Source organism: Salmo salar, chromosome ssa02, assembly GCF_905237065.1.
Source record: "Salmo salar chromosome ssa02, Ssal_v3.1, whole genome shotgun sequence".
Lineage (NCBI taxonomy): Eukaryota > Metazoa > Chordata > Actinopteri > Salmoniformes > Salmonidae > Salmo > Salmo salar.
Genome location: NC_059443.1, coordinates 77,990,521 through 78,018,052, shown reverse-complemented (window position 1 = coordinate 78,018,052; position 27,532 = coordinate 77,990,521). Strand labels below are relative to the sequence as shown.

Sequence of the window (27,532 nt, the reverse complement as noted above, 5' to 3'; positions counted from 1 at the left end):
ATATAAATATGAACTTGATAGAACTAAAAATGCATGCATTGTCTAACATAATGTCCTAGGAGTGTCATCTGATGGAGATTGTAAAAGGTTAGTGCATCATTTTAGCTGGTTTTATGGTTTTGGTGACCCTGTCTTTGACTTGACAAAACATTACACACAACTCTTGTAAATGTACTGTCCTAACATACTCTAAATTTATGCTTTCGCCGTAAAACCTTTTTGAAATCGTAAAACGTGGTTAGATTAAGGAGATGTTTATCTTTCAAATGGTGTAAAATAGTTGTATTTTTGAAAAATTTGAATTTTGACATTTATTTGGATTCAAATTTGCCGCTCTTGAAATGCACCTGCTGTTGATGGAGTGCACCACGGGTGGCACGCTAGCGTCCCACCTAGCCCATAGAGGTTAATGGCGTCAGACCGAGGCTCTGCATCTGTCCTCGTGCTCCTAGACCTTAGTGCTGCTTTTGATACCATCGATCACCACATTCTTTTGGAGAGATTGGAAACGGACAAGTTCTGGCCTGGTTAGATCTTATCAGTTTGTCTCTGTGATTGGTTTGTCCTCTGACAAATCAACTGTAAATGTCGTTGTTCCTCAAGGTTCCGTTTTAGGGCCACTATTGTTTTCACTATATATTTTACCTCTTGGGGATGTCATTCGAAAAGATAATGTTAACTTTCACTGCTATGCGGATGACACACAGCTGTACATTTCAATGAAACATGGTGAAGCCCCAAAATTGCCCTCGCTGGAAGCCTGTGTTTCAGACATAAGGAAGTGGATGGCTGCAAACTTTCTACTTTTAAACTCAGACAAAACAGATATGCTTGTTCTAGGTCCCAAGAAACAAAGATATCTTCTGTTGACTTAATCTTGATGGTTGTACAGTCATCTCAAATAAAACTGAAGGACCTCGGCGTTACTCTGGACCCTGATCTCTCTTTTGACGAACATATCAAGATTGTTTCAAGGACAGCTTTTTCCATCTGCGTAACATTGCAAAGATCAGAAATGTTCTGTCCAAAATTGATGCAGAAAAATTAATCCATGCTTTTGTTACTTCTAGGTTAGACTACTGCAATGCTCTACTTTCCGGCTACCCGGATAAAGCACTAAATAAACTTCAGTTAGTGCTAAATACGGCTGCTAGAATCCTGACTAGAACCAAAGAATTTGATCATATTACTCCAGGGCTAGCCTCCCTAGACTGGCTTCCTGTTAAGGCAAGGGCTGGTTTTACTGCTAACCTACAAAGCATTACATCGGCTTGCTCCTACCCATCTTTCCGATTTGGTCCTGCCGTACATACCTACACGTACGCTACGGTCACAAGACGTAGGCCTCCTAATTGTCCCTAGAATTTCTAAGCAAACAACTGGAGGCAGGGCTTTCTCCTATAGAGCTCCATTTTTATGGAATGGTCTGCCTACCCATGTGAGAGACGCAGACTCGTCTCAACCTTTAAGTCTTTATTGAAGACATCTCTTCAGTAGGTCATATGATTGAGTGTAGTCTGGCCCAGGAGTGTGAAGGTGAACGGAAAGGCACTGAAGCAACGAACCGCCCTTGCTGTCTCTGCCTAGTCGGTTCCCCTCTCTCCACTGGAATTCTCTGCCTCTAACCCTATTACAGAGGCCGAGTCACTGGCTTACTGGTGCTCTTCCATGCCATCCCTAGGAGGGGTGCGTCACTTGAGTGGGTTGAGTCACTGACGTGGTCTTCCTGTCTGGGTTGGCGCCCCCCCCTTGGCTTGTGCCGTGGCGGAGATCTTTGTGGGCTATACTCGGCCTTGTCTCAGGATGGTAAGTTGGTGGTTGAAGATATCCCTCTAGTGGTGTGGGGGGTGTGCTTTGGCAGAGTGGGCGGGGTTATATCCTGCCTGTTTGGCCCTGTCCGGGTGTATAATCGGATGGGGCCAGTGTCTCCTGACCCCTCCTGTATTTATGCTGCAGTAGTTTGTGTCGGGGGGCTAGCGTCAGTCTTATATCTGGAGTATTTATCCAGTGTCCTGTGTGAATATCTCTCTCCACACACACACACACACACACACACACACACACACACACACACACACACACACACACACACACACCTGGCCATGCTGCTACTCCAGTTACAACTGTTCTGCCTGCGCCTATGGAACCCTGACCTGTTCACCGGACGTGCTACCTGTCCCAGACCTTCTGTTTTCAACTCTCTAGAGACAGCAGGAGCGGTAGAGATACTCTGAATGATCGGCTATGAAAAGCCAACTGACATTGACTCCTGAGGTGCTGACCTGTTGCACCCTCGACAACCACTGTGATTATTATTATTTGACCATGCTGGTCATTTATGAACATTTGAACATCTTGGCCATGCTCTGTTATAATCTCCATCCGGCACAGCCAGAAGAGGACTGGCCACCCCTCATAGCCTGATTCCTCTCTAGGTTTCTTCCTAGGTTTTGGCCTTTCTAGGGAGTTTTTCCTAGCCACCGTGCTTCTACACCCGCATTGCTTGCTGTTTGGGGTTACAGGCTGGGTTTCTGTACAGCACTTTGACATATCAGCTGATGTAAGGAGGGCTATATAAATTGATTTGATCAAAACACTTCATGAGAGCCCATGAGCTCATGTTGGTCAACATTTCTATAGGCTATGTAATTGCGTGAGAAAACAGAGTGATGGCCTCTATTAAAAAGAGGAGGGTCCCATCAGCTTTCTATAGGCTAGGCCTACTATATTTCTAAACTTTCCTAATATGAAGCACATAGCTTCTCTTTACAACAGGAGTATAGCCTACCTGGCTGGCATGAAAATGAACCACGGGAAAAGCGTCCTCCATTTCACTATTTAAGTGCAAGACAGGTGCATGATAATGGTCCATTCTAAATCAAAACTAAATGTCACATATATATTTGCACAGAATAGGTCAAATGTTGTACTATTGGGGATAGTAGATTTACTTAAAATTCCTTGGAAATCTTGTCTGCTAAATGAACGAGTGTATCCCACAGCCATACGGCCGGGTCAGAACCTGCTAAATGAACTAGTGTAACCCACAGCCATACGGCCGGGTCAGAACCTGCTAAATGAACTAGTGTAACCCACAGCCATACGGCCGGGTCAGAACCTGCTAAATGAACTAGTGTATCCCACAGCCATACGGCCGGGTCAGAACCTGCTAAATGAACTAGTGTAACCCACAGCCATACGGCCGGGTCAGAACCTGCTAAATGAACTAGTGTAACCCACAGCCATACGGCCGGGTCAGAACCTGCTAAATGAACTAGTGTAACCCACAGCCATACGGCCGGGTCAGAACCTGCTAAATGAACTAGTGTAACCCACAGCCATACGGCCGGGTCAGAACCTGCTAAATGAACTAGTGTAACCCACAGCCATACGGCCGGGTCAGAACCTGCTAAATGAACTAGTGTAACCCACAGCCATACGGCCGGGTCAGAACCTGCTAAATGAACTAGTGTAACCCACAGCCATACGGCCGGGTCAGAACCTGCTAAATGAACTAGTGTATCCCACAGCCATACGGCCGGGTCAGAACCTGCTAAATGAACTAGTGTAACCCACAGCCATACGGCCGGGTCAGAACCTGCTAAATGAACTAGTGTAACCCACAGCCATACGGCCGGGTCAGAACCTGCTAAATTAACTAGTGTAACCCACAGCCATACGGCCGGGTCAGAACCTGCTAAATGAACTAGTGTAACCCACAGCCATACGGCCGGGTCAGAACCTGCTAAATGAACTAGTGTAGCCCACAGCCATACGGCCGGGTCAGAACCTGCTAAATGAACTAGTGTAGCCCACAGCCATATGGCATTGCCGGATCAGAACCGAACATAAGGACAACTCAGAGTATGCCATTCTGTTCTTCTGAAATAGACTACATTTTCTTCATATCCTGCTTCTTTAGAACCGTCTAAAATAAATAATGGATTTATTGGTGAAGGCGTAGGCTAGATTACATGGATTTATTGGTGAAGGCGTAGGCTAGATTACATGGATTTATTGGTGAAGGCGTAGGCTAGATTACATGGATTTATTGGTGAAGGCGTAGGCTAGATTACATGGATTTATTGGTGAAGGCGTAGGCTAGATTACATGGATTTATTGGTGAAGGCGTAGGCTAGATTACATGGATTTATTGGTGAAGGCGTAGGCTAGATTACATGGATTTATTGGTGAAGGCGTAGGCTAGATTACATGGATTTATTGGTGAAGGCGTAGGCTAGATTACATGGATTTATTGGTGAAGGCGTAGGCTAGATTACATGGATTTATTGGTGAAGGCGTAGGCTAGATTACATGGATTTATTGGTGAAGGCGTAGACTATATTACATGGATTTATTGTGAAGGTGTAAACAGGATTACATGGATTTATTGGTGAAGGTGTAGACTATATTACATGGATTTATTGTGAAGGTGTAGACTATATTAAATGGATTAATTGTGAAGGTGTAGGATATATATATATAAGGTGTAGGCGGTCCTAAAGGTCAGCATCAGAGGCTTTGTGTAGAAGCCAGGACATGCTAAACGTGTTTATGGTAATTAACGGTCTATCGCCGTGAGACCGGCAGGTATTTGCTTGACATTCAGCGGCTGACAGAATGTCACAGCCTGAGTTGAAACTAGTTTGTCCACTGAGTAACACTTGAGAAATTCTTCAGACATTCAAGGTCGTGATGGAAAGACGGCCAGTGAAATCATTTAGTTACTGATACCTTCATCATTGGGTTCCCATTCTGACGGTCCCTAAACACACTACCGTAATAGACTCTAAAATCACCCTGTCTGTCTGTCCCACTCTAAACACATGAGAACTACCATCTCTCTCACAAACCAATTGCCAAGTAAGTGAACGGTGGCGAAGCATGAAGACCCAGCAGCCCCTGGCTGGAACAGTCTCTTCATTGGTGGACTAAAAGCACATCACCCCTGCAAGCTGGGGAGAGACAGCACACACACACACACATTGGGAGAGACTAACACACACACACACACACACACACACACACACACACACACACACACACACACACACACACACACACACACACACACACACACACACACACACACACACACACACACACACACACACACACACACACACACACAGCAGAGCCAACCCCTCCAGCCAATTTAAAAGTGAAGGGGATCAGGTCCACATAGAGAGGTAGTTTAGAAACTTGGTGAGATGTGAGAGGCAGGATTACATGGTGTGTGTCTCTCTAGGTGAGATGTGAGAGGCAGGATTACATGGTGTGTGTGTCTCTCTAGGTGAGATGTGAGAGGCAGGATTACATGGTGTGTGTCTCTCTAGGTGAGATGTGAGAGGCAGGATTACATGGTGTGTCTCTCTCTAGGTGAGATGTGAGAGGCAGGATTACATGGTGTGTGTGTCTCTAGGTGAGATGTGAGAGGCAGGATTACATGGTGTGTGTCTCTCTAGGTGAGATGTGAGAGGCAGGATTACATGGTGTGTGTGTCTCTCTCTAGGTGAGATGTGAGAGGCAGGATTACATGGTGTGTGTGTGTCTCTCTAGGTGAGATGTGAGAGGCAGGATTACATGGTGTGTGTCTCTCTAGGTGAGATGTGAGAGGCAGGATTACATGGTGTGTGTCTCTCTAGGTGAGATGTGAGAGGCAGGATTACATGGTGTGTGTCTCTCTAGGTGAGATGTGAGAGGCAGGATTACATGGTGTGTGTGTCTCTCTAGGTGAGATGTGAGAGGCAGGATTACATGGTGTGTGTCTCTCTAGGTGAGATGTGAGAGGCAGGATTACATGGTGAGTGTCTCTCTAGGTGAGATGTGAGAGGCAGGATTACATGGTGTGTGTGTCTCTCTAGGTGAGATGTGAGAGGCAGGATTACATGGTGTGTGTCTCTCTCTAGGTGAGATGTGAGAGGCAGGATTACATGGTGTGTGTCTCTCTCTAGGTGAGATGTGAGAGGCAGGATTACATGGTGTGTGTCTCTCTAGGTGAGATGTGAGAGGCAGGATTACATGGTGTGTGTCTCTCTAGGTGAGATGTGAGAGGCAGGATTACATGGTGTGTGTCTCTCTAGGTGAGATGTGAGAGGCAGGATTACATGGTGTGTGTCTCTCTAGGTGAGATGTGAGAGGCAGGATTACATGGTGTGTGTCTCTCTAGGTGAGATGTGAGAGGCAGGATTACATGGTGTGTGTCTCTCTAGGTGAGATGTGAGAGGCAGGATTACATGGTGTGTGTCTCTCTAGGTGAGATGTGAGAGGCAGGTTTACATGGTGTGTCTCTCTCTAGGTAAGATGTGAGAGGCAGGTTTACATGGTGTGTGTGTCTCTCTAGGTGAGATGTGAGAGGCAGGATTACATGGTGTGTGTCTCTCTAGGTGAGATGTGAGAGGCAGGATTACATGGTGTGTGTCTCTCTAGGTGAGATGTGAGAGGCAGGTTTACATGGTGTGTGTCTCTCTAGGTGAGATGTGAGAGGCAGGATTACATGGTGTGTGTCTCTCTAGGTGAGATGTGAGAGGCAGGATTACATGGTGTGTGTCTCTCTAGGTGAGATGTGAGAGGCAGGATTACATGGTGTGTGTCTCTCTAGGTGAGATGTGAGAGGCAGGATTACATGGTGTGTGTCTCTCTAGGTGAGATGTGAGAGGCAGGATTACATGGTGTGTGTCTCTCTAGGTGAGATGTGAGAGGCAGGATTACATGGTGTGTGTCTCTAGGTGAGATGTGAGAGGCAGGATTACATGGTGTGTGTCTCTCTAGGTGAGATGTGAGAGGCAGGATTACATGGTGTGTGTCTCTCTAGGTGAGATGTGAGAGGCAGGATTACATGGTGTGTGTCTCTCTAGGTGAGATGTGAGAGGCAGGATTACATGGTGTGTGTCTCTCTAGGTGAGATGTGAGAGGCAGGATTACATGGTGTGTGTCTCTCTAGGTGAGATGTGAGAGGCAGGATTACATGGTGTGTGTCTCTCTAGGTGAGATGTGAGGCAGGATTACATGGTGTGTGTCTCTCTAGGTGAGATGTGAGGCAGGATTACATGGTGTCTCTCTCTAGGTGAGATGTGAGAGGCAGGATTACATGGTGTGTGTCTCTCTAGGTGAGATGTGAGAGGCAGGATTACATGGTGTGTGTCTCTCTAGGTGAGAAGTGAGAGGCAGGATTACATGGTGTGTCTCTCTAGGTGAGATGTGAGAGGCAGGATTACATGGTGTGTGTGTCTCTCTAGGTGAGATGTGAGAGGCAGGATTACATGGTGTGTGTGTCTCTAGGTGAGATGTGAGAGGCAGGATTACATGGTGTGTGTGTCTCTCTAGGTGAGATGTGAGAGGCAGGATTACATGGTGTGTGTGTCTCTCTAGGTGAGATGTGAGAGGCAGGATTACATGGTGTGTGTGTCTCTCTAGGTGAGATGTGAGAGGCAGGATTACATGGTGTTTTTCTCTCTAGGTGAGATGTGAGAGGCAGGATTACATGGTGTGTGTCTCTCTAGGTGAGATGTGAGAGGCAGGATTACATGGTGTGTGTCTCTCTAGGTGAGATGTGAGAGGCAGGATTACATGGTGTGTGTCTCTCTAGGTGAGATGTGAGAGGCAGGATTACATGGTGTGTGTCTCTCTAGGTGAGATGTGAGAGGCAGGATTACATGGTGTGTGTCTCTCTAGGTGAGATGTGAGAGGCAGGATTACATGGTGTGTGTCTCTCTAGGTGAGATGTGAGAGGCAGGATTACATGGTGTGTGTCTCTCTAGGTGAGATGTGAGAGGCAGGATTACATGGTGTGTGTCTCTCTAGGTGAGATGTGAGATGCAGGATTACATGGTGTGTGTCTCTCTAGGTGAGATGTGAGAGGCAGGATTACATGGTGTGTGTCTCTCTAGGTGAGATGTGAGAGGCAGGATTACATGGTGTGTGTCTCTCTAGGTGAGATGTGAGAGGCAGGATTACATGGTGTGTCTCTCTCTAGGTGAGATGTGAGAGGCAGGATTACATGGTGTGTGTCTCTCTAGGTGAGATGTGAGAGGCAGGATTACATGGTGTGTGTCTCTCTAGGTGAGATGTGAGAGGCAGGATTACATGGTGTGTGTCTCTCTAGGTGAGATGTGAGAGGCAGGATTACATGGTGTGTGTCTCTCTAGGTGAGATGTGAGAGGCAGGATTACATGGTGTGTGTCTCTCTAGGTGAGATGTGAGAGGCAGGATTACATGGTGTGTGTCTCTCTAGGTGAGATGTGAGAGGCAGGATTACATGGTGTGTCTCTCTCTAGGTGTGTGTGGTGAAGGATTATACAGTCATCTAATAGGAGATATAAAATCCAGAAAAGAGCTGTTAAATTCTACAACCACCTAAAAGGAAGCGATTCCCAAACCTTCCATAACAAAGCCATCACCTACAGAGAGATGAAGCTGGAGAAGAGTCCCCTAAGCAAGCTGGTCCTGGGGCTCTGTTCACAAACACACCCCACAGAGCCCCAGGACAGCAGCACAATTAGACCCAACCAACTAAAAGAAAATTACTTGACACATTGGAAGGAAATCACCAAAAACACAGAGCAAACTAGAATGCTATTTGGCCCTAAACAGAGAGTACACAGTGGCAGAATACCTGACCACTGTGACTGACCCAAATTTAAGGAAAGCTTTGACTATGTACAGACTCAGTGAGCATAGCCTTGCTATTGAGAAAGGCCACCTTAGGCAGACCTGGCTCTCAAGAGAAGACAGGCTATGTGCACACTGCCCACAAAATGAGGTGGAAACTGAGCTGCACTTCATAACCTCCTGCCCAATGTATGACCATATTACAGACACATATTTCACTCAGATTACACAGACCCACAAAGAATTAAAAAACAAACCCAATTTTGATAAACTCCCATATCTATTGGGTGAAATACCACAGTGGGTCATCACAGCAGCAATATGTGTGACCTGCTGCCACAAGAAAAGGGCAACAAGTGAAGAACAAACACCATTGTAAATACAACCCATATTTATGTTTATTTATTTTTACCTTTTGTACACCATTATAACACTGTACATAGACATATGACATTTGAAATGTGTCTATTCAATTGAATAGAGAGATCTAAGGCCCATGTTCTCCTTGGCTGCAGTAGCACAGAGACAGAGAGAGAGAGAAAGAGAGAGAAAGAGAGAGAGAGAGAGAGAGCGAGAGAGAGAGCGAGAGAGAGAGCGAGAGAGAGAGGAGAGAGAGAGAGCGAGAGAGAGAGAGAGAGAGAGAGAGAGAGAGAGAGAGAGAGAGAGAGAGAGAGAGAGAGAGAGAGAGAGAGAGAGCGAAAGAGAGAGAAAGAGAGCGAGAGAGAGAAAGAGAGCGAGAGAGAGAAAGAGAGCGAGAGAGAGAAAGAGAGCGAGAGAGAGAAAGAGAGCGAGAGAAAGAGTGAAAGAGGCAGAGAGACAGACCCCTCATCAAAGACACTGCTCCCTCTCTGTCTGTCAGTCAAACCTTTCTTCAATGGCCAATACAGCACTTGTTCCAATGTCATTGTCAACCGTGGGAAAGTAATGATGCCCTACTGTCTATGTCTGTCTCAGTCTGTCACCTATCAAACTCCACACAGTCTGTCACCTATCAAACTAAACAATCAAACAGTCGGTCTGTCACCTATCAAACAAAACACAGTGTCAGTCTATCTGTCCATTACATATCCAGTTCAATCCAACACAGTCTGTCCACAGCAATGCTTAAACCACATCAGGAGACCACGGTTTATTAGATCAGGGAAAGAGCAGGTAGTTTCCCTTTAATTCAATTGTGCACCTAGCAAGAGACCGTTGTGTTTGGCTATCAGTGTTTCTGTAGCCTACCGTACAACGTAGGGCATACATGTGATGACAGAGTTACCAAAACAAACAACCACCTGATTGACACAAATCATCATGATATCATTCTGCCAGGTAAAACTGCTCTGCAGTCAGCATTTAATAGGGAGGGATTTTGTTTTGGGGAGACCCTTTAGAAATGCCTGTTTCGGCTGCTAACTGCCTACAAAACCTTAAGACTATAAAAAGAAGAATTGACGAAGCCATCGATGATGGCGCCGATAGAGATGGCAGCGTCGCTTCTAGTCCTTAGGAAACTGTGCAGTATTTTATGCTTTTTATTATTTCTTACATTCTTAGCCCAGAAAACCTTAAGTCTTATCCAATAGTTCTTCCCGGCTGTATGTAATCTCAGAGAGACGTTAACTTACCAATATTACGACCAGGAATACAACTTTCTCAAAGCGGATCCTTTGTCTGCACCTCCCAGGGCATTTGAACTGATTCCAGAGGCCGACCCAAAACAATGCCTTCGGAGGAGAGGGTGCCGGAGCGGTCTTCTAGTGAGGGTTCAGATGCGCGCACACCACCCACCGCTTCCCAGTATATTACTAGCTAATGTCCAGTCCCTAGTTAACAAAGTCGACGAAATCAGGGCAAGAGTTGCTTTCCAAAGAAATAGTCGGGATTGTAACATACTCTGTTTCACGGAAACATGGCTAGCTTGGGACATGCTTTCGGAGTCAGTACAGCTAATGGGATTTTCAGTGCATCGCGCTAACAGGAATAAACATCTCTCCGGTAAGAAGAAGGGCAGGGGTGTATGTTTCATGATTAACAACTCATGGTGTAATTGTAACAACATACAGGAACTCAAGTCCTTTTGCTCACCTGACCTGGAATTCCTCTCAATCAAATGGCGACCATATTATCTCCCAAGAGAACTCTCCTCGGTTATTGTCACAGCCGTGTATATTCCCTGCAAGCGGATACCAAGGCAGCCATCAAGGAACTTCACTGGACTTTATGCAAATTGGAAACCATATATCCGGAGGTTTCATTTATTGTAGCTGGGGCTTTTAACAAATCTAATTTGAGAACAAGGCTACCTAAATTCTATCAGCATATTGATTGCAGTACACGAGCGAGTAACACGCTCGACCATTGCTACTCTAACTTCCGCAATGCATAGAAGGCCCTCCCCCGCCCTCCTTTTGGCAAATCTGACCACGACTCCATCTTGTTGCTCCCCTCCTATTGGCAGAAACTAAAACAGGAAGCGCCCGTGCTTAGGCCTATCCAACGTGGACTGGAATATGTTCCGGGTAGCCTCAGAGAACAACATTGATGCTGACTCGGTGAGCGAGTTCATAAGGACGTCTAGAAGAGATGTCGTACCCACTGTGACCATTAAAACCCTCCTGTAGATTGATGGCAGCATTCGCGCAAAACTGAAAGCACGTACCACCGCATTTAACCATGGAAAGGTGACTGGGAATATGGCCGAATACAAACAGTGTAGTTATTCCCTCCATAAGGCAATCAAACAAGCAAAGTTTCAGTATAGAGACAAAGTAGAGTCGCAAGAACACGAGACGTATGTGGCAGGGTCGACAGACAATCACGGATTACAAAAAGAAAACCAGCCCCGTTGCAGACATCGAGATCCTGCTTCCAGACAAATTAAACAACTTCTTTGCTCGCTTTGTAGACAATACAGTGCCTCCGACGTGGCCCACTAACAAAGACTGTGGGCTCTCCTTCTCCGTGGCCAACGTGAGTAAAACATTTAAACGTGTTAACCCTCGCAAGGCTGCCGGCCCAGACGGCATCCCTAGCCGCATCCTCAGAGCATGCACAGACCAGCTGGCTGGTGTATTTACGGACATATTCAATCTCTCCCTATCCCAGTCACCACATGATTCAAGATGGCCACCATTGTTCCTGTTCCCAAGAAAGCCCAGGTAACAACTAAATGACTATCGCCGCGTAGCAGTTACTTTGGTCATCATGAAGTGCTTTGAGAGACTAGTCAAGGATCATAGCACCTCCACCCTACCTATCACCCTAGACCCACTCCAATTTGCTTACCGCCCCAAAAGGTCCACAGACGATGCAATTTCCATCACCCTGCCCTATCCCATCTGGACAAGAGGAATACCTATGCAAGAATGCTGTTCATTGACTACAGCTCAGCATTCAACACCATAGTACCCTCCAAGCTCATCATTAAGCTTGAGTCCCTGGGTCTTGACCGTGCCCTGTGCAACTGGGTCCTGGACTTCCTGATGGGCCTCCCCCCAAGTGGTGAAAGTAGGAAACATCTCCACTACGCTGATCCTCAACACTGGGGCCCCACAAGGGTCTGTACTCCCTGTTCACCCACCACTGCGTGGCCATGCACGCCTCCAATTCAATCATCAAGTTTGCAGACACAACAGTAGTGGGCTTGATCACCAACGACGAGACAGCCTACATGGAGGAGGTGAGGGCCCTCGGAGTGTGGAGAAAAAAACTCAATGTCAGCAAAACAAGAGATGATTGTGGACTTCAGGAAACAGCAGAGGGACCCCCCCCCCATCCCATCGACAGGACAGCAGTGGAGAAGGTGGAAAGTTAAGTTCCTCAGTGTATCACTGACAATTTGAAATGGTCCACCCACTAACTTTTACAGGTGCATAATCGAGAGCATCCTGTTGGGCTGTATCACCGCCTGGTACGGAAACTGCACCGCCCACAACCGCAGGACTCTCCAGAGGGTGGTACGGTCTGCACAACGCATCACTAGGGGCAAACTACCTGCCCTCCAGGACATCTACAAACACCCGATGTCACAGGAAGGCAAAAAAGATCAAGGACAATAACCACCCAAGGCAGCAACCCTTCTATCTCAAGGCCATCAAACTGCTAAACAGACAAAACTAGCACAGAGAGGTGGCTGCCTACCTACAGACTTGATATCATAAGCTACTTTAATAAATGGAACACTAGTCACTATAATAATGCTTACATATCTCACATCACTTCTCATATGTATATACTGTAACAAGCCTACCAGACGAACTAAAAAAAACTTCTAGGCTCGCGTCGAGGCAAGTAACACTGAAACATGCAGGAGAGCATCAGCTGTTCCGGATGACTGTGTGATCACGTACTCCGTAGCCGATGTGAGTAAGACCTTTAAACAGGTGAACATTCACAAGGACGCAGGGCCAGACGGATTACCAGGACGTGTACTCCGAGCATGCGCTGACCAACTGGCAAGTGTCCACTGACATGTTCAACCTCTCCCTGTCCGAGTCTGTAATACCAACATGTTTCAAGCAGACCACCATAGTCCCTGTGCCCAAGAACACTAAGGTAACCTGCCTATATGACTAGCGACCCATAGCACTCACGTCTGTAGCCATGAAATGCTTTGAAAGGCTGGTCATGGCTCACATCAACACCATTATCCTAGAAAAACTAGACCCACTACAATTTGTCAACAGATCCACAGATGACGCAATCTCTATTGCACTCCACACTGCCCTTTCCCACCTGGACAAAAAGGAACACCTATGTGAGAATGCTTTTCATTGACTACAGCTCAGCGTTCAACATCTTAGTGCCTACAAAGCTCATCACTAAGCTAAATACCCTGGGACTAAACACCTCCCTCTGCAACTGGATCCTGGACTTCCTGAAGGGCCGCCCCCAGGTGGTAAGGGTTGGTAACAACACATCCACCACACTGATCCTCAACACGGCGTGCGTGCTCAGTCCCCTCCTGTACTCCATGTTCACTCATGACTGCACGACCAGGCACGACTCCAACACCATCATTAAGTTTGCTGATGACAACAGTGGTAGGCCTGATCACCGACAACGATGAGACAATCTATAGGGAGGAGGTCAGAGACCAGACCGTGTGGTGCCAGGACAACAACCTCTCCCTCAACATGATCAGGTCAAAGGAGATGATTGTGGACTACAGGAAAAAGAGGACCGAGCATTCTCATTGACGGGGCTGTAGTGGAGCAGGTTGAGAGCTTCAAGTTCCTTGGCATCCACATCACCAACAAACTAACATGATCCAAGCACACCAAGACAGTCGTGAAGAGGGCACGACAAAACCTATTCCCCCTCAGGAGACGGAAAATATTTGGCATGGGTTCTCAGATGCTCAAAAGTTCAGAGTTGCACCATCGAGAGCATCCTGACGGGTTGCATCACTGCCTGGTATGGCAACTGCTCGGCGTCCGACTACAAGGCACTACAGAGGGTAGTGCGTATGACCCAGTACATCACCGGGGCCAAGCTTCCTGCCATCCAGGACCTCTATACCAGGCGGTGTCAGAGGAAGACCATAAAAATTGTCAAAGATTCCAGGCACCCTAGTCATAGACTGTTCTCTCTGCTACCGCACAGCAAGCGGTACCGGAGCGCCAAGTTTAGGTCCAAGAGGCTTCTCAACAGCTTCTACCCCCAAGCAATAAGACTCCTGAACATCTAATCAAATGGCTACCCAGACTATTTGCATTGCACCCCCCGCCCTCTGGAACACTGCTGCTACTCTTATTATCTATGCATAGTCACTTTAATAACTCTACCTACATGTACATATTACCTCAGTTACCTGGACACCGGTGCCCCCCGCACATTGACTCTGGATCAGTACCCCCTGTATATAGCCCCACTGTTATTTACTGCTGCTCTTTAATCATTTGTTATCCTTATCTATTAATGTAATTTTTTTTACGCATTTTCTTAAAACTGCGTTGTTGGTTAAGGGCTTGTCAGTAAGCATTTCACTGTAAGATCTACACCTGTTGTATCCGGCACATGTGACTAATAAAATTTGAACTGATTTGTGTACTGAATCCTACACTATCTATTGTATACTATCTATTCTATACTATCTATTGCATCTTAGCTAATCTGTCACTGCTCAGCCATATATTTTATATATTCTCATTCCTTTACTAGATTGTGTGTATAAGGTAGTTGTTGTGGAATTGTTAGATATTACCTGTTACATACTGCTGCACTGTCGGAACTAGAAGCACAAGCATTTCGCTACACTCGCAATAACATCTGCTAACCATGTGTATGTGACCAATAACATCTGCTAACCATGTGTATGTGACCAATAACATCTGCTAACAATGTGTATGTGACCAATAACATCTGCTAACCATGTGTATGTGACCAATAACATCTGCTAACCATGTGTATGTGACCAATAACATCTGCTAACCATGTGTATGTGACCAATAACATCTGCTAACCATGTGTATGTGACCAATAACATTGTATTTTATTTGATGACGTCACCCCATTGTTTCCCATGTGAAGTCTCAGCGGTGCATTTGAAGATTAGGAAGTGTCATTTCAGCATGTCGCCATCTTGCTACATGGAGGTTTCGGAAACATGGCACGCGCAGTTTGAGATTCTCAAGGAAGTGACGTTGCAGGCTAGCTCAGTGCTGCCCCCTCTGAGTGACTATCAAGTTGTTCAAGAGCTGTGTGCTCTTGCTGCCCAACAGATTATAATTATTATTATTATTCAGCTCAAACTAGGCTGATAGATCGTGTACATAGTGAACTAACAGCTTTGGGAATGCAGCGTTTTATTCATCCATCAGTCTAGATTGAAAACAGCATTATTCAAATATTACTTTACAGGCTGATTCAGGCCACTGACGTGGATGATTGACCGGTCAGGTGAGTTTCCAAAACCTCCCGGGTCAGAGAGCAGCCCTGTATGTCGAGTCCTCACACACACACACGACTGTGTACCTGTAAGTTGTGTCTCTCCAGCCTCAGCTCTAGAACATTGTTCTGTTCTTCCAGACGCTGTCGCTCTCCCTCCAACTCCTCAATCTTCAGCCTGCCGACACACACAACACAACACAACACACCTTAGACGAATGAGCTCAACAGCGATCATCATTCTGAGTGTAATGAAGCGGTGTGTGTGTGTGTGTCTATGTGTCTCTCCTCTCCATTAATGAGCTGAATGTTTGTTTTGATATCCAGACTGTAGTGAAACACAGACGCTAATCACAACGTGTGTAATTGATGGTAAAGCGTGTGCATCTCTGTGCCGCTGTGTGTAGTCTACATAAGGCAGGTAAGTGGAAAGCAGGTGTGTGTCAGGCCATTGTGTTGTAAACGTATCGTCGTCATGACTACATGAACTGAACACCATCTAATAGTCATTTAATAACCCAACAAGATAACTTCTTACATTGTAATGTTCTTCATTCTTCAGTTCTGTGTTCCATAGTTCTATATTCTACAGTTCTGTGTTCCATAGTTCTATGTTCTACAGTTTGGTGTTCTATTCATGGGCTGCATGTTTCCTTACAATATTGTTTTGAGCGTTTGTTTTGGACTGACCCCCGACTGAACATTCTACTCAATACACAGTCAATTAACGCTGATGAACATTTCTCCAAAAGCAAATTATAGTGGCTTGGAAATACAATGACATTCTAATGGAGGCAAATAATTAATAGGAAAACCTTAGGTCATCATTTTGCTGTCACCAGATAGACTTTAGATGCAGTATAACGTTAGCATCGCTAGCTATTTTTGACAGACTTTGCTAGCTAATGACAACATTGCCATCTGTCTAAAGTCCATTTGAGGAAATGAAAATGCTGGCAAAGTTGTTTCCTACTAAACATTTGCCTACTTTAGCAGCGTCATGGTATTTCCAGGCTGTTCGGTGTAATTTACACCACATAACTGTCAGTCTGTCCAGAATGACTTTAGGTCAGCACTGTGACGTCACCGCTGGACGCCAGCTTGACAACGTTCATAACGACGGCATGACGCGACAGAGGGCAACCTATGAACAGTTTTAATGTTCCACTGTTGTATTATTTAGTGTTCTAACGTTCTGTGTTCTGTGTGTGTCTAGTAGTTGAGGGAGCTTGTTGATCTCCAGTGTCATAGTAATGTCAGGGGGACTTCCTCCATAGACTTCCTGTCTCCTTCACTCTACATGACATTATCAACGACTTGATTCTCCCCCTCCAGCTCTCTATCGCTCCCAATCTCTAAGTGGACCTCACATCACTCTCCTCTTCCCTCTTCACCCCCACCTCTAACTAGCCTCTTCTCCCAGCCTCTTCAACCCCACCTCTAACTAGCCTCTCTTCACCCCCATCTCTAACTAACCTCTTCTCCCAGCCTCTCTCCATTCCTCCATGTATATTGATGGACCAGACAGAATCATGTCTCACGAGATGAATACATTACTATAAGCTACGCCGCCCGGCCCCGCGCCCCCCTAGCCGGCCCCCCACGCCCCCTAGCCGGCCCCCCACGCCCCCCTAGCCCGCCGCCCGGCCCCCGCGCTCCCCTAGCCCGCCGCCCGCGCTCCCCTAGCCCGCCACCCGCGCTCACCTAGCCCGCCGCCTGGCCTCCACGCTCACTCCATTCTCTCTCTCTCCTCTCTCACCCTCCACTATCTCTCGTCCTCTCTGTAAATGGTTCAGTATGGTATTCCTACAGATACTTCACCTCTCTACTGGTGTTAAGTGTGTGAGTTACCGGAGTGTGTTGACTTCCTCGTTCGTTGCTAAGGGGTTGCCCTCGGTGACAGAGTCTTGCTGCTTCTTCATAACATCCAGCTCCAACTCCATCTAGAACACAGAGACACACACACTTACTAACCCAGACTAACATAAAAACAGATCCAATCACTCCGATGCCTTCTCCCTCGGGCCCTCTCTCCCTTCCTCCCCCTCCCTCCTCTCCCTTCTTCCCCATCCAGCCCCCTCTCCCTTCTTCCCCTCCCTCTGGCCCCCTCATCCCGGCCCTCTCCCCCCCTCCATCCGGCCCTCTCTCCCTTCTTCCCCCTCCATCCGGCCCTCTCTCCCTTCTTCCCCCTCCATCCGGCCCTCTCTCCCTTCTTCCCCCTCCATCCAGCCCCCTCTCCCTTCTTCCCCTCCCTCTGGCCCCCTCATCCCGGCCCTCTCCCCCCCTCCATCCGGCCCTCTCTCCCTTCTTCCCCCTCCATCCGGCCCTCTCTCCCTTCTTCCCCCTCCATCCAGCCCCTCTCCCTTCTTCCCCTCCCTCTGGCCCCCTCATCCCTCTCCCCCCCTCCATCCGGCCCTCTCTCCCTTCTTCCCCCTCCATCCGGCCCTCTCTCCCTTCTTCCCCCTCCATCCGGCCCTCTCTCCCTTCTTCCCCCTCCATCCGGCCCTCTCTCCCTTCTTCCCCCTCCATCCGGCCCTCTCTCCCTTCTTCCCCCTCCATCCGGCCCTCTCTCCCTTCTTCCCCTCCCTCTGGCCCCCTCATCCCGGCCCTCTCCCCCCTCCATCCGGCCCTCTCTCCCTTCTTCCCCCTCCATCCGGCCCTCTCCCCCTTCTTCCCCCTCCATCCGGCCCTCTCTCCCTTCTTCCCCCTCCATCCGGCCCTCTCTCCCTTCTTCCCCCTCCATCCGGCCCTCTCTCCCTTCTTCCCCCTCCATCCATCCATCACTTCTTCCCACTGACTCCATCTCTCTCCCTCCCCCTCATACATTTCATCCCCCTCTCCATCCCTCCCTCCATCCATCCATCCATCTCTCACTTCTTCCCACTAACTCCATCTCTCTCCCTCCATCAATCCATCTCTCCCTCCCCCCCATATATTGCACCTCCCTCTCCAAATGATCTATACCACTATTCCCTAAACAGACAGCACACAGGTGCATCCCCCTCCATCTGTCTCTCCTCTGATGTAAACTAATCAATGAAGGAGATGGCTGGGTAACAAGGGATGAGAGGAGGAGAGGGACGCGGCTGGTGATTCAACACCACTCAGACACACAATGATACATTTATTCATTCCTATCTCCCTCTTCTGTCTCTCCTCAGACGGAGAGGTAATCACAAGGTGGAGAGACGAGAGGGTGTGTGTGTGTGGCAAGACGAGATGATTTCACACGTGTCACTTCCCATCACCACGGCAATTGTGACGTTACCCTGGCAACAGGAACAACCAAGTGTGTGTTATAAACGACCGCCGTCTAGGAAAAACACGCTTTATTTCACAGAGCGTGTGTGTGCGGGTGTGTACACTCACAGTCTGTACTTGTAGTTTGAGGGCCCCAGCCTCCTCTTGGGCTTTAGTCAACAGAACCTGCAGAAGAGGGAGAAAAACACCACTTAGACAAGGTGTGTGTGTGTGTGTGTGTGTGTGTGTGTGTGCACGAGCACAGCAGGGAGAGAGCGAAATATTCTATAACAGCCTCCACTCTTCCTGGAGGGCTTTCCACCAGATGTTAGAACATTGCTGCGGGGACTTGCTTCCATTCAGCCACAAGAGCATTAGTGAGGTCGAGCACTGATGTTGGGCGATCAGCCCTGGCTCGCAGTCAGCGATCTGTGAAGGACAGTCAAGTTCTTCCACATCGATCTCGACAAACCATTTCTGTATGGACCTTGCTTTGTGCGAAGGGGCATTGTCATGCTGAAACAGGAAAGGGCCTTCCCCAAACTGCCACAAAGTTGGGAGCACAGAATCATCTAGAATGTTATTGTATGCTGTAGCGCTAATATTTCCCTTCACAGGAACTAAGGGGCCTAACCCGAACCATGAAAAACAGCCCCAGACCTCCTCCCCCAAACTTCACAGTTGGCACTATGCATTGGGGCAGGTAGCGTTCTCCTGGCATCCGCCAAACCCAGATTAGTCCGTCGGACTGCCAGATGGTGAAGCGTGATTAATCCCTCCAGAGAAGACGTTTCCACTGCTCCAGAGTCCAGTGGCGGCGAGCTTTACACCAGTCGCGAGTGTCATTGAGTATGGTGATATTAGGCTTGTGTGGGGCTGCTCGGCCATGGAAACCCAGATCACGTAGTTACCACCCTGCATGAACACGGCTCTGGGATACGAATAATAACATCAGCTAGGAAACCAGCCAGCTAACGTTAGCTAGCTAACAGTACACTGTTTGAAATGAGCTTGAAATGAAACCACTGTCTGTCAAAATTAGAAACATATCTGTCATTGTGCTGATGTTGCTTCCAGAGGGCAGTTTGGGACTCGGTAGTGAGTGTTGCAACAGAGGACAGACAATTTTTACAAGCAATGCACTTCAGCACTCGGTGGTCCCGTTCTGCTGAGGTCGTGTTGCCTACCACTTCACAGCTGAGCCATTGTTGCTTCTAGATGTTTCCACTTCACAATAACAGCACTTAAAGTTGACCGGGGCAGCTCTAGCAGGGAAGAAATTTCACAAACTGACTTGTTGGAAAGGTGGCATCCTATGACGGTGTCACATTGAAAGTCACCGAGCTCTTCAGTAAGGCCATTCTACTGCCAATGTTTGTCTATGGAGATTGCATGGCTGTGTGCTCAATTTTATACACCTGTCAGCAACGGGTGTGGCTGAAATAGCCGAATCCACTAATTTGAAGTGGTGTCAACATAAATACATGCACAGTTGAAGTCGGAAGATTACATACACTTAAGTTGGAGTCATTAAAACTTGTTTTTCAACCACTCCACACATTTTTTGTTTTAACAAATTATAGTTTTGGCAAGTCGGTTAGGACATCTACTTTGTGCATGACAAGTAATTTTTCCAGCAATTGTTTAGACAGATTATTTCACCTATAATTCACTGTATCACAATTCCAGAGGGTCAGAAGTTTACATACACTAAGTTGACTGTGCCTTTAAACAACTTGGAAAATCCCAGAAAATTACATCATGGCTTTAGAAGCTTCTGATAAGCTAATTGACATAATTTGAGTCAATTGGAGGTGTACCTGTGGATGTATTTCAAGGCCTACCTTCAAACTCTATGCCTCTTTGCTTGAAATCATGGGAAAATCAAAAGAAATCAGCCAAGACCTCATAAATAAAATTGTAGACCTCCACAAGTCTGGTTCATCCTTGGGAGCAATTTCCAAACACCTGAAGGTACCACGTTTATCTGTGCAAACAATAGTACGCAAGTATAAACACCATGGGACCACGCAGCCATCATACCGCTCAGGAAGGAGATGTGTTCTGTCTCCTAGAGATGAACGTACTCTGGTGTGAAAAGTGCAAATCAATCCCAGAACAACAGCAAAGGACCTTGTGAAGATGCTGAAGGAAACAGGTACAAAAGTATCTATATCCACAGTAAAACGAGTCCTATATCGACATAACCTGAAAGGCCGCCCAGTAAGAAAGAAGCCACTGCTCCAAAACCGCCATAAAAAAGCCAGACTACAGTTTGCAAATGCACATGGGGACAAATGATCGTACTTTTTGGAGAAATGTCCTCTGGTCTGATGAAACAAAATAGAGCTTTTTTGCCATAATGACCATCGATATGTTTGGAGGAAAAAGGGGGATGCTTGCCAGCCGAAGAACACCGTCCCAACCGTGAAGCACTGGGGTGGCAGCATCATGTTGTGGGGGTGCTTTGCTGCAGGAGGGACAGGTGCACTTCACAAAATAGATGGCATCATGAGGAAAGAAATTTATGTGGATATATTGAAGCAACATCTCAAGACATCAGTCGGGAAGTTAAAGCTTGGTCGCAAATGGGTCTTCCAAATGGACAATGACCCCAAGCATACGTCCAAAGTTGTGGCAAAATGGCTTAAGGACAACGAAGTCAAGGTATTGGAGTGGCCATCACAAAGCCCTGACCTCAATCCTATAGAACACTTGTGGGCAGAACTGAAAAAGCGTGTGCGAGCAAGGAGGCTTACAAACCTGACTCAGGTACACCAGCTCTGTCAGGAGGAATGGGCCAAAATTCACCCAACTTATTGTGGGAAGCTTGTAGAAGGCTACCCGAAACGTTTGACCCAAGTTAAACAATTTAAAGGCAATGCTGCCAAATAATAATTGAGTATATTTAAACTTCTGACCCACTGGGAATGTGATGAAATGAATAAAAGATTCTCTCTACTATTATTCTGACATTTCACATTCTTAAAATAAAGTGGTGATCCTAACTGACCTAAGACAGCAACCTTTTCAAGGATTAAATGTCAGGAACTGTGAAAAATTTAATTTAAATGTATTTGGCTAAGGTGTATGTAAACTTACGACTTCAACTGTATATATGTGACCCGATCCGGGAAACTAGGCTATGTGCAGAGAGAGGAGTTCAGATTGGTCCGCCCTACATAAGGGTCCGCCCTACAGAAGGGTCCGCCCTACAGAAGGGTCCGCCCTACAGAAGGGTCCGCCCTACAGAAGGGTCCTGCCTATGAGCTCGTCAGTCTGTGTTGGTAATCCTCTATGAAATGTAGTGTAGAGGAGCTGCATAAGTGTTGCTCTCCACTTTCTGAAGGATCAAGTTTTGAAAATCAGTGGAATTAGAGTATGATAGCTATAGAGATGGAGAAAACACCCGTCTCCGGATTACATCTTCAAACTAAGGGGCAATCGTGGCATGGCATTCCTGACAGGGAGACGCGTCCATCATGCATAATGATGTACACAGGTAAGATAGTTAGCTACATTTTCAGATATTACATGTTTCTAATTGACAGAAAATTATTTCATTTCAAGCTACAGTGTACTGTAGTAGCTAGCTAGCTAATGTTAGCTGGCTGGTTCCCTAGCTGATGTTATTATTTGTATCCCAGAACCATTTACTTTCCTAGTTAGAGCCTGATGTCAGCTAGCACATTGAACCTGGTTGGTTAGCTCCCAGCACTGTGGCATTGTTGTTTAACTAGCTAACGTTAACTGGTTGGCTCGTTAGCTAACGTTAAGTGACGTGTGTGATCTTACACTTTGTTTGCCTAGCTAGGTTCATTGTTTACCTAACTAGCTAGCTATATGTCTTAAACTAAAGTGTACTGTTAGTAGAGCGCCAAGTGTTCGCTCAGAGCGAAACAAGATGGGTGGGGCTAAAGCTTAAGAAGGTGTGAACTATGCTGAATGGGTGTAGACAAAGAAGAGCTCTTCCCTAGATACCAAAACATTCAAAGGCCATTTTCTCAAAAGTGAGTTTACAAGTTGATCAACTTCAAAGCAGAATAACTTTCCCATTGTTCCTCAACTGTAGTGTATGCGATACCATTGGGTAGCTCTGTGTCTACTTTTATCCAATGTAAAAAAAAAAAATACCATTTCAAATTCTGCTACATAAGACCGAATCTAGGTACGCACACACAGACAGTCTCCGTACCTCCATCTCTGTATTGTGGTTCTGTGTCTTGGTCAGTATATCTTCTGCCTCTCTGAGTCTGCGGCTGAGTTGAGGAGTGTAGTCACTAGAAGACAGCTCACTATCATAGGACTCCAGGATAGCACGCATCCCATCACGCTCCTAGAATACACACACGGAAAAAGAGACAGTTAGACTTTGAGGCACATAGGCTTTTGTCATAAACCCTTTTTTATTTATTTAACTAGGCAAGTCAGTTAAGAACAAATTGTTATTTACAATGACGGCCTACCCCGGCCAAACCTGGACGACCTGGGCCAAATGCGCGCCGCCCTATGGGACTATGAATACATTTCACAACACTTTGGGTTGTAATCATATTATAATGCTTGTAGTCATAGTCACCAATAAACTGCATTACCCTGAAAAATAATCTGAATGTAGATGCTAATCTGGCTAACGGTGCTAACCTGGCTAACGGTTCTAACCATAGTAGTGTATGTGAATGTAGATGCTAACCTGGCTAACGGTGCTAACCATAGTAGTGTATCTGAATGTAGATGCTAACCTGGCTAACGGTGCTAACCATAGTAGTGTATCTGAATGTAGATGCTAATCTGGCTAACGGTGCTAACCATAGTACTGTATCTATCAAGCATTTCGTTACACCTGCAATAACATCTGCTAAACATGTGTATGTGGGGAAAAAATGTATTTGAATGTAGATGCTAATCTGGCTAACGGTGCTAATCATAGTCCTGTATCTGCTAGTCCGACTGCTACGTGCAAAAAAAAAAAAAATGCTGTTTAACAATAACAGCTGAGTTTAAATCTTAGCGACAGTCTTAAAACATTTATTATGAAATCATTACCAAAATCCAAGTCTCCTAGCCTGCATCTTTGGTGCTAACGTTAGCAATGCTAGCTCGCTAAGTAACTAAACCTGCTACATTCTGAAATAAAGTGTTTTCAACGATACAGACAAAACACAGCCTCAGCGACAGTCCAAGCAACCATCCAACACTGGAGACCTACTAGAAGTAACAAAACAATCTACAAGTAATTCACTATGAAAAGAAAAGGTTCTGGAAAGAGAGAAATGGCCGCCGATGTCTTATATAGATCGTTGAAAATGAATGTCCATAAAAAACACACACATTAGTCATCTCAGGGATTTGTCTCAAAAACGCAACACAGTGGAAATATCAGGAGGTTCTCTCATCATTAAACAGCCCTCATTAAAAAAAAAATAATAATTAGACAAAATCTCTAAATACTTCCTAATAATATCCCAAGTGTTCATGCTGGTGGAGTTGACATTTAAGAGCACACAACTGACCCCCTTTGACATGTGTCTATGTGCCTCTCATTTCCAAGTCAATTAAACAGAGACCTGGGGAGTTAACTCTCCTTAAAAATCATTCTCTCTGGAACGTGTGGGGCAGGGCTGTGAAGGTCACGGAGTGTTTGGACGACGGTAATTGGCCAGCCAAATGACTGCGGTCACCGTAACAACCGTTGGAAGATGGGACGGCCGGACATCCATGCGGTTGAATCCGTTTCAGCGGTAACAGATTCTTAACGTCTCCTTGCTGAAATGTAGAATGTTCATTCTATGTTGTTAACGGCTGTGGTGGATCATGTAATGAGCGCGTGTCAAATCAGTCGGCCACAACGTCTATCATAACGAAGGAGAGACGCGGAGAATGAGGGGAGAAGAGAAAGATGGAGAGAGAACAACCAAATTGGTGTGAAATGAACGTTTAATTCAGACCGACTCAACTTGTTTTCTCACCAGTCAGTTGTCACAGAACAAACAACTTGGCATGAACTGAGACCAATCACACACACGTTGTCCTACTCAGGATGCTTACTGTGACACCCCCCCACACACACACGGTGTCCTACTCAGGATGCTTACTGTGACCCCCCCCCCCCCCACACACGGTGTCCTACTCAGGATGCTTACTGTGACCCCCCCCCCACACACACACACGATGTCCTACTCAGGATGCTTACTGTGACCCCCCCCACACACGATGTCCTACTCAGGATGCTTACTGTGACCCCCCACACACACACACACACACGGTGTCCTACTCAGGATGCTTACTGTGACCCCCCACACACAGACACGGTGTCCTACTCAGGATGCTTACTGTGACCCCCCCCCACACACACACACACGATGTCCTACTCAGGATGCTTACTGTGACCCCCACACACACACACGATGTCCTACTCAGGATGCTTACTGTGACCCCCCCCCACACACACACACGATGTCCTACTCAGGATGCTTACTGTGACCCCCCCCCACACTAAACTAAGTCTCTGCCCCGCTGGCTACTGACTGTCTATTAAGACTTAATGAAATGTACTATCTTAATAACAAACCACACAGGTCAACTGATAAAACACACCACACACACACACAGATAACGGTCCCATTTAGCATTTTATTCTTTTCATATACGTTTTATTTATTTATAAAAACAAAATTGGTTTTGGTCAACTTATCTGTTGTGATAATAGGATTCTACCAGGTCAACACACACACAGTCATCTCTGTCTAACACACACACACACACACACACACACACACACAGTCATCTCTATGTAACTGGATTAAACAATGGCTTGGCTAATATGAAAGAGACTATGATGAGAAACATTGTCCAGCCTAAAGCAGGTGTGTCTCTTATCAAAGAGCCTTCAGTTTAACGTAGGCCGTCTAAGCCCTCCTTAAAGGGGGACTTCAGGTTACTGGTAGGGGGCCCTTTATCTACTTCCCCAGAGTCACATGAACTCCTGGATACCATTTATATACGTCTCCGCAGGCAGTTTGAAGGAAGTTGCTAACTAGCGTTAACGCAATGATAAAGTCTACTGTAGTTAGCGTCGGCCCGCTAAACTACCTCTAACTTCCTTCAGAATGGACACAGAAACATAACAATGGTGTCCACCAGTTCATCTGACAAACACACACACTACCTTGGTGAGCAGCAACACTCTCTTCTGTAGTCGTCTGACCAGTGATTCCTGGGTCTCCCTCTTCTTCTGTTCTTCTAGAGCTTTAGAACGTAGCGACAAGAGCTCCCCCTGGAGGTCAGCCTTAGACCGCTCCACTGACCTACAGCTGGGGGGAGGGGGAGAGGAGAGAGCTTTAGAATGTAGAGAACAGCTCGCCCTGGAGGTCAGCCTTAGACCGCTCCACTGACCTACAGCTTCAGGGGGGGAGGTGGGGGCGAGAGGGAGTCTAAATCCCCCCCTCTCTTTCTCTTCTGTCCCTCTTAATGGGTGCATCCCAATAATAAATTGTCTGTAAGTGTGCACTTGTTCACTGCTTCCCACAAATCTTACAGCATTGGATTGGGAGGAATGAACAAGAGGAAGCTTCCACCATGGTTCTTAAACCTCGTTTCCTTTCAAATCAGTGAAGGGAAGTGAACGCAGATTTTATTTATTTATTTAACCTTTATTTAACCAAGTAGGCAAGTTGAGAACAAGTTCTCCTTTACAACTGCGACCTGGCCAAGATAAAGCAAAGCAGTTCGACACATACAACAAGAGTTACACACGGAGTAAAATAAACATACAGTCAATAATATAGTAGAAAAGTAAGTCTATATACAATGTGAGCGAATGAGGTGAGATAAGGGAGGTAAAGGCAAAAAAGGCTATGGTGGCAAAGTAAATACAATACAGCAAGTAAAACACTAGAATGGTAGATTTGCAGTGGAAGAAAGTGCAAAGTAGAAACAGAAATAATGGGGTGCAAAGGAGCAATAAATAAATAAATAAATACATACAGTAGGGGAAGAGGTAGTTGTTTGGGCTAAATTATAGATGGGCTATGTACAGGTGCAGTAATCTGTGAGCTGCTCTGACAGCTGGTGCTTAAAGCTAGTGAGGGAGATGTGTTTCCAGTTTTAGAGATTTTTGTAGTTCGTTCCAGTCATTGGCATCAGAGAACTGGAGGGAGAGGCGGCCGAAGGAGGAATTGGCTTTGGGGGTGACCAGAGAGAGATATACCTGCTGGAGCGCGTGCTACAGGTGGGTGCTGCTATGGTGACCAGCGAGCTGAGATAAGGGGGAATTTTACCTAGCAGGGTCTTGTAGATGACCTGGAGCCAGTGGGTTTGGCGACGAGTATGAAGCGAGGGCCAGCCAACGAGAGTGTACAGGTCGCAGTGGTGGGTAGTATATGGGGCTTTGGTGACAAAACGGATGGCACTGTGATAGACTGCATCCAATTTATTAAGTAGGGTATTGGAGGCTATTTTGTAAATGACATGGCCGAAGTCGAGGATCGGTAGGATGGTCAGTTTTACGAGGGTATGTTTGGCAGCATGAGTGAAGGATGCTTTGTTGTGAAATAGGAAGCCAATTCTAGACTTAACTTTGGATTGGAGATGCTTGATGCAAGTCTGGAAGGAGAGTTTACAGTCTAGCCAGACACCTAGGTATTTGTAGTTGTCCACATATTCTAAGTAAGAACCGTCCAGAGTAGTGATGCTGGACGGGTGGGCAGGTGTGGGCAGCGATCGGTTGAAGAGCTTGCATTTAGTTTTACTTGCATTTAAGAGCAGTTGGAGGCCACGGAAGGAGAGTTGTATGGCATTGAAGCTC

The 27,532-nt window shown here is 46.4% G+C and overlaps 1 protein-coding gene across 4 annotated transcripts in view; it reads right to left on the bottom strand.

Moving 5' to 3' along the window:
• mad1l1 (mitotic arrest deficient 1 like 1) overlaps nucleotides 1-27,532 on the bottom strand; it is a 108,828-nt gene that overhangs the window by 63,007 nt on the left and 18,289 nt on the right. For all 4 annotated transcript variants that reach the window (XM_045710464.1, XM_045710460.1, XM_045710467.1 and 1 more), the window contains 5 exons: nucleotides 25,895-26,039; nucleotides 22,922-23,062; nucleotides 18,856-18,912; nucleotides 17,338-17,429; nucleotides 15,574-15,664 (listed from right to left, as the gene is read on the bottom strand). In XM_045710464.1, coding sequence (XP_045566420.1) covers nucleotides 15,574-15,664; nucleotides 17,338-17,429; nucleotides 18,856-18,912; nucleotides 22,922-23,062; nucleotides 25,895-26,039 — 526 coding nt within the window. The remainder of the gene's footprint in view (nucleotides 1-15,573; nucleotides 15,665-17,337; nucleotides 17,430-18,855; nucleotides 18,913-22,921; nucleotides 23,063-25,894; nucleotides 26,040-27,532) is intronic.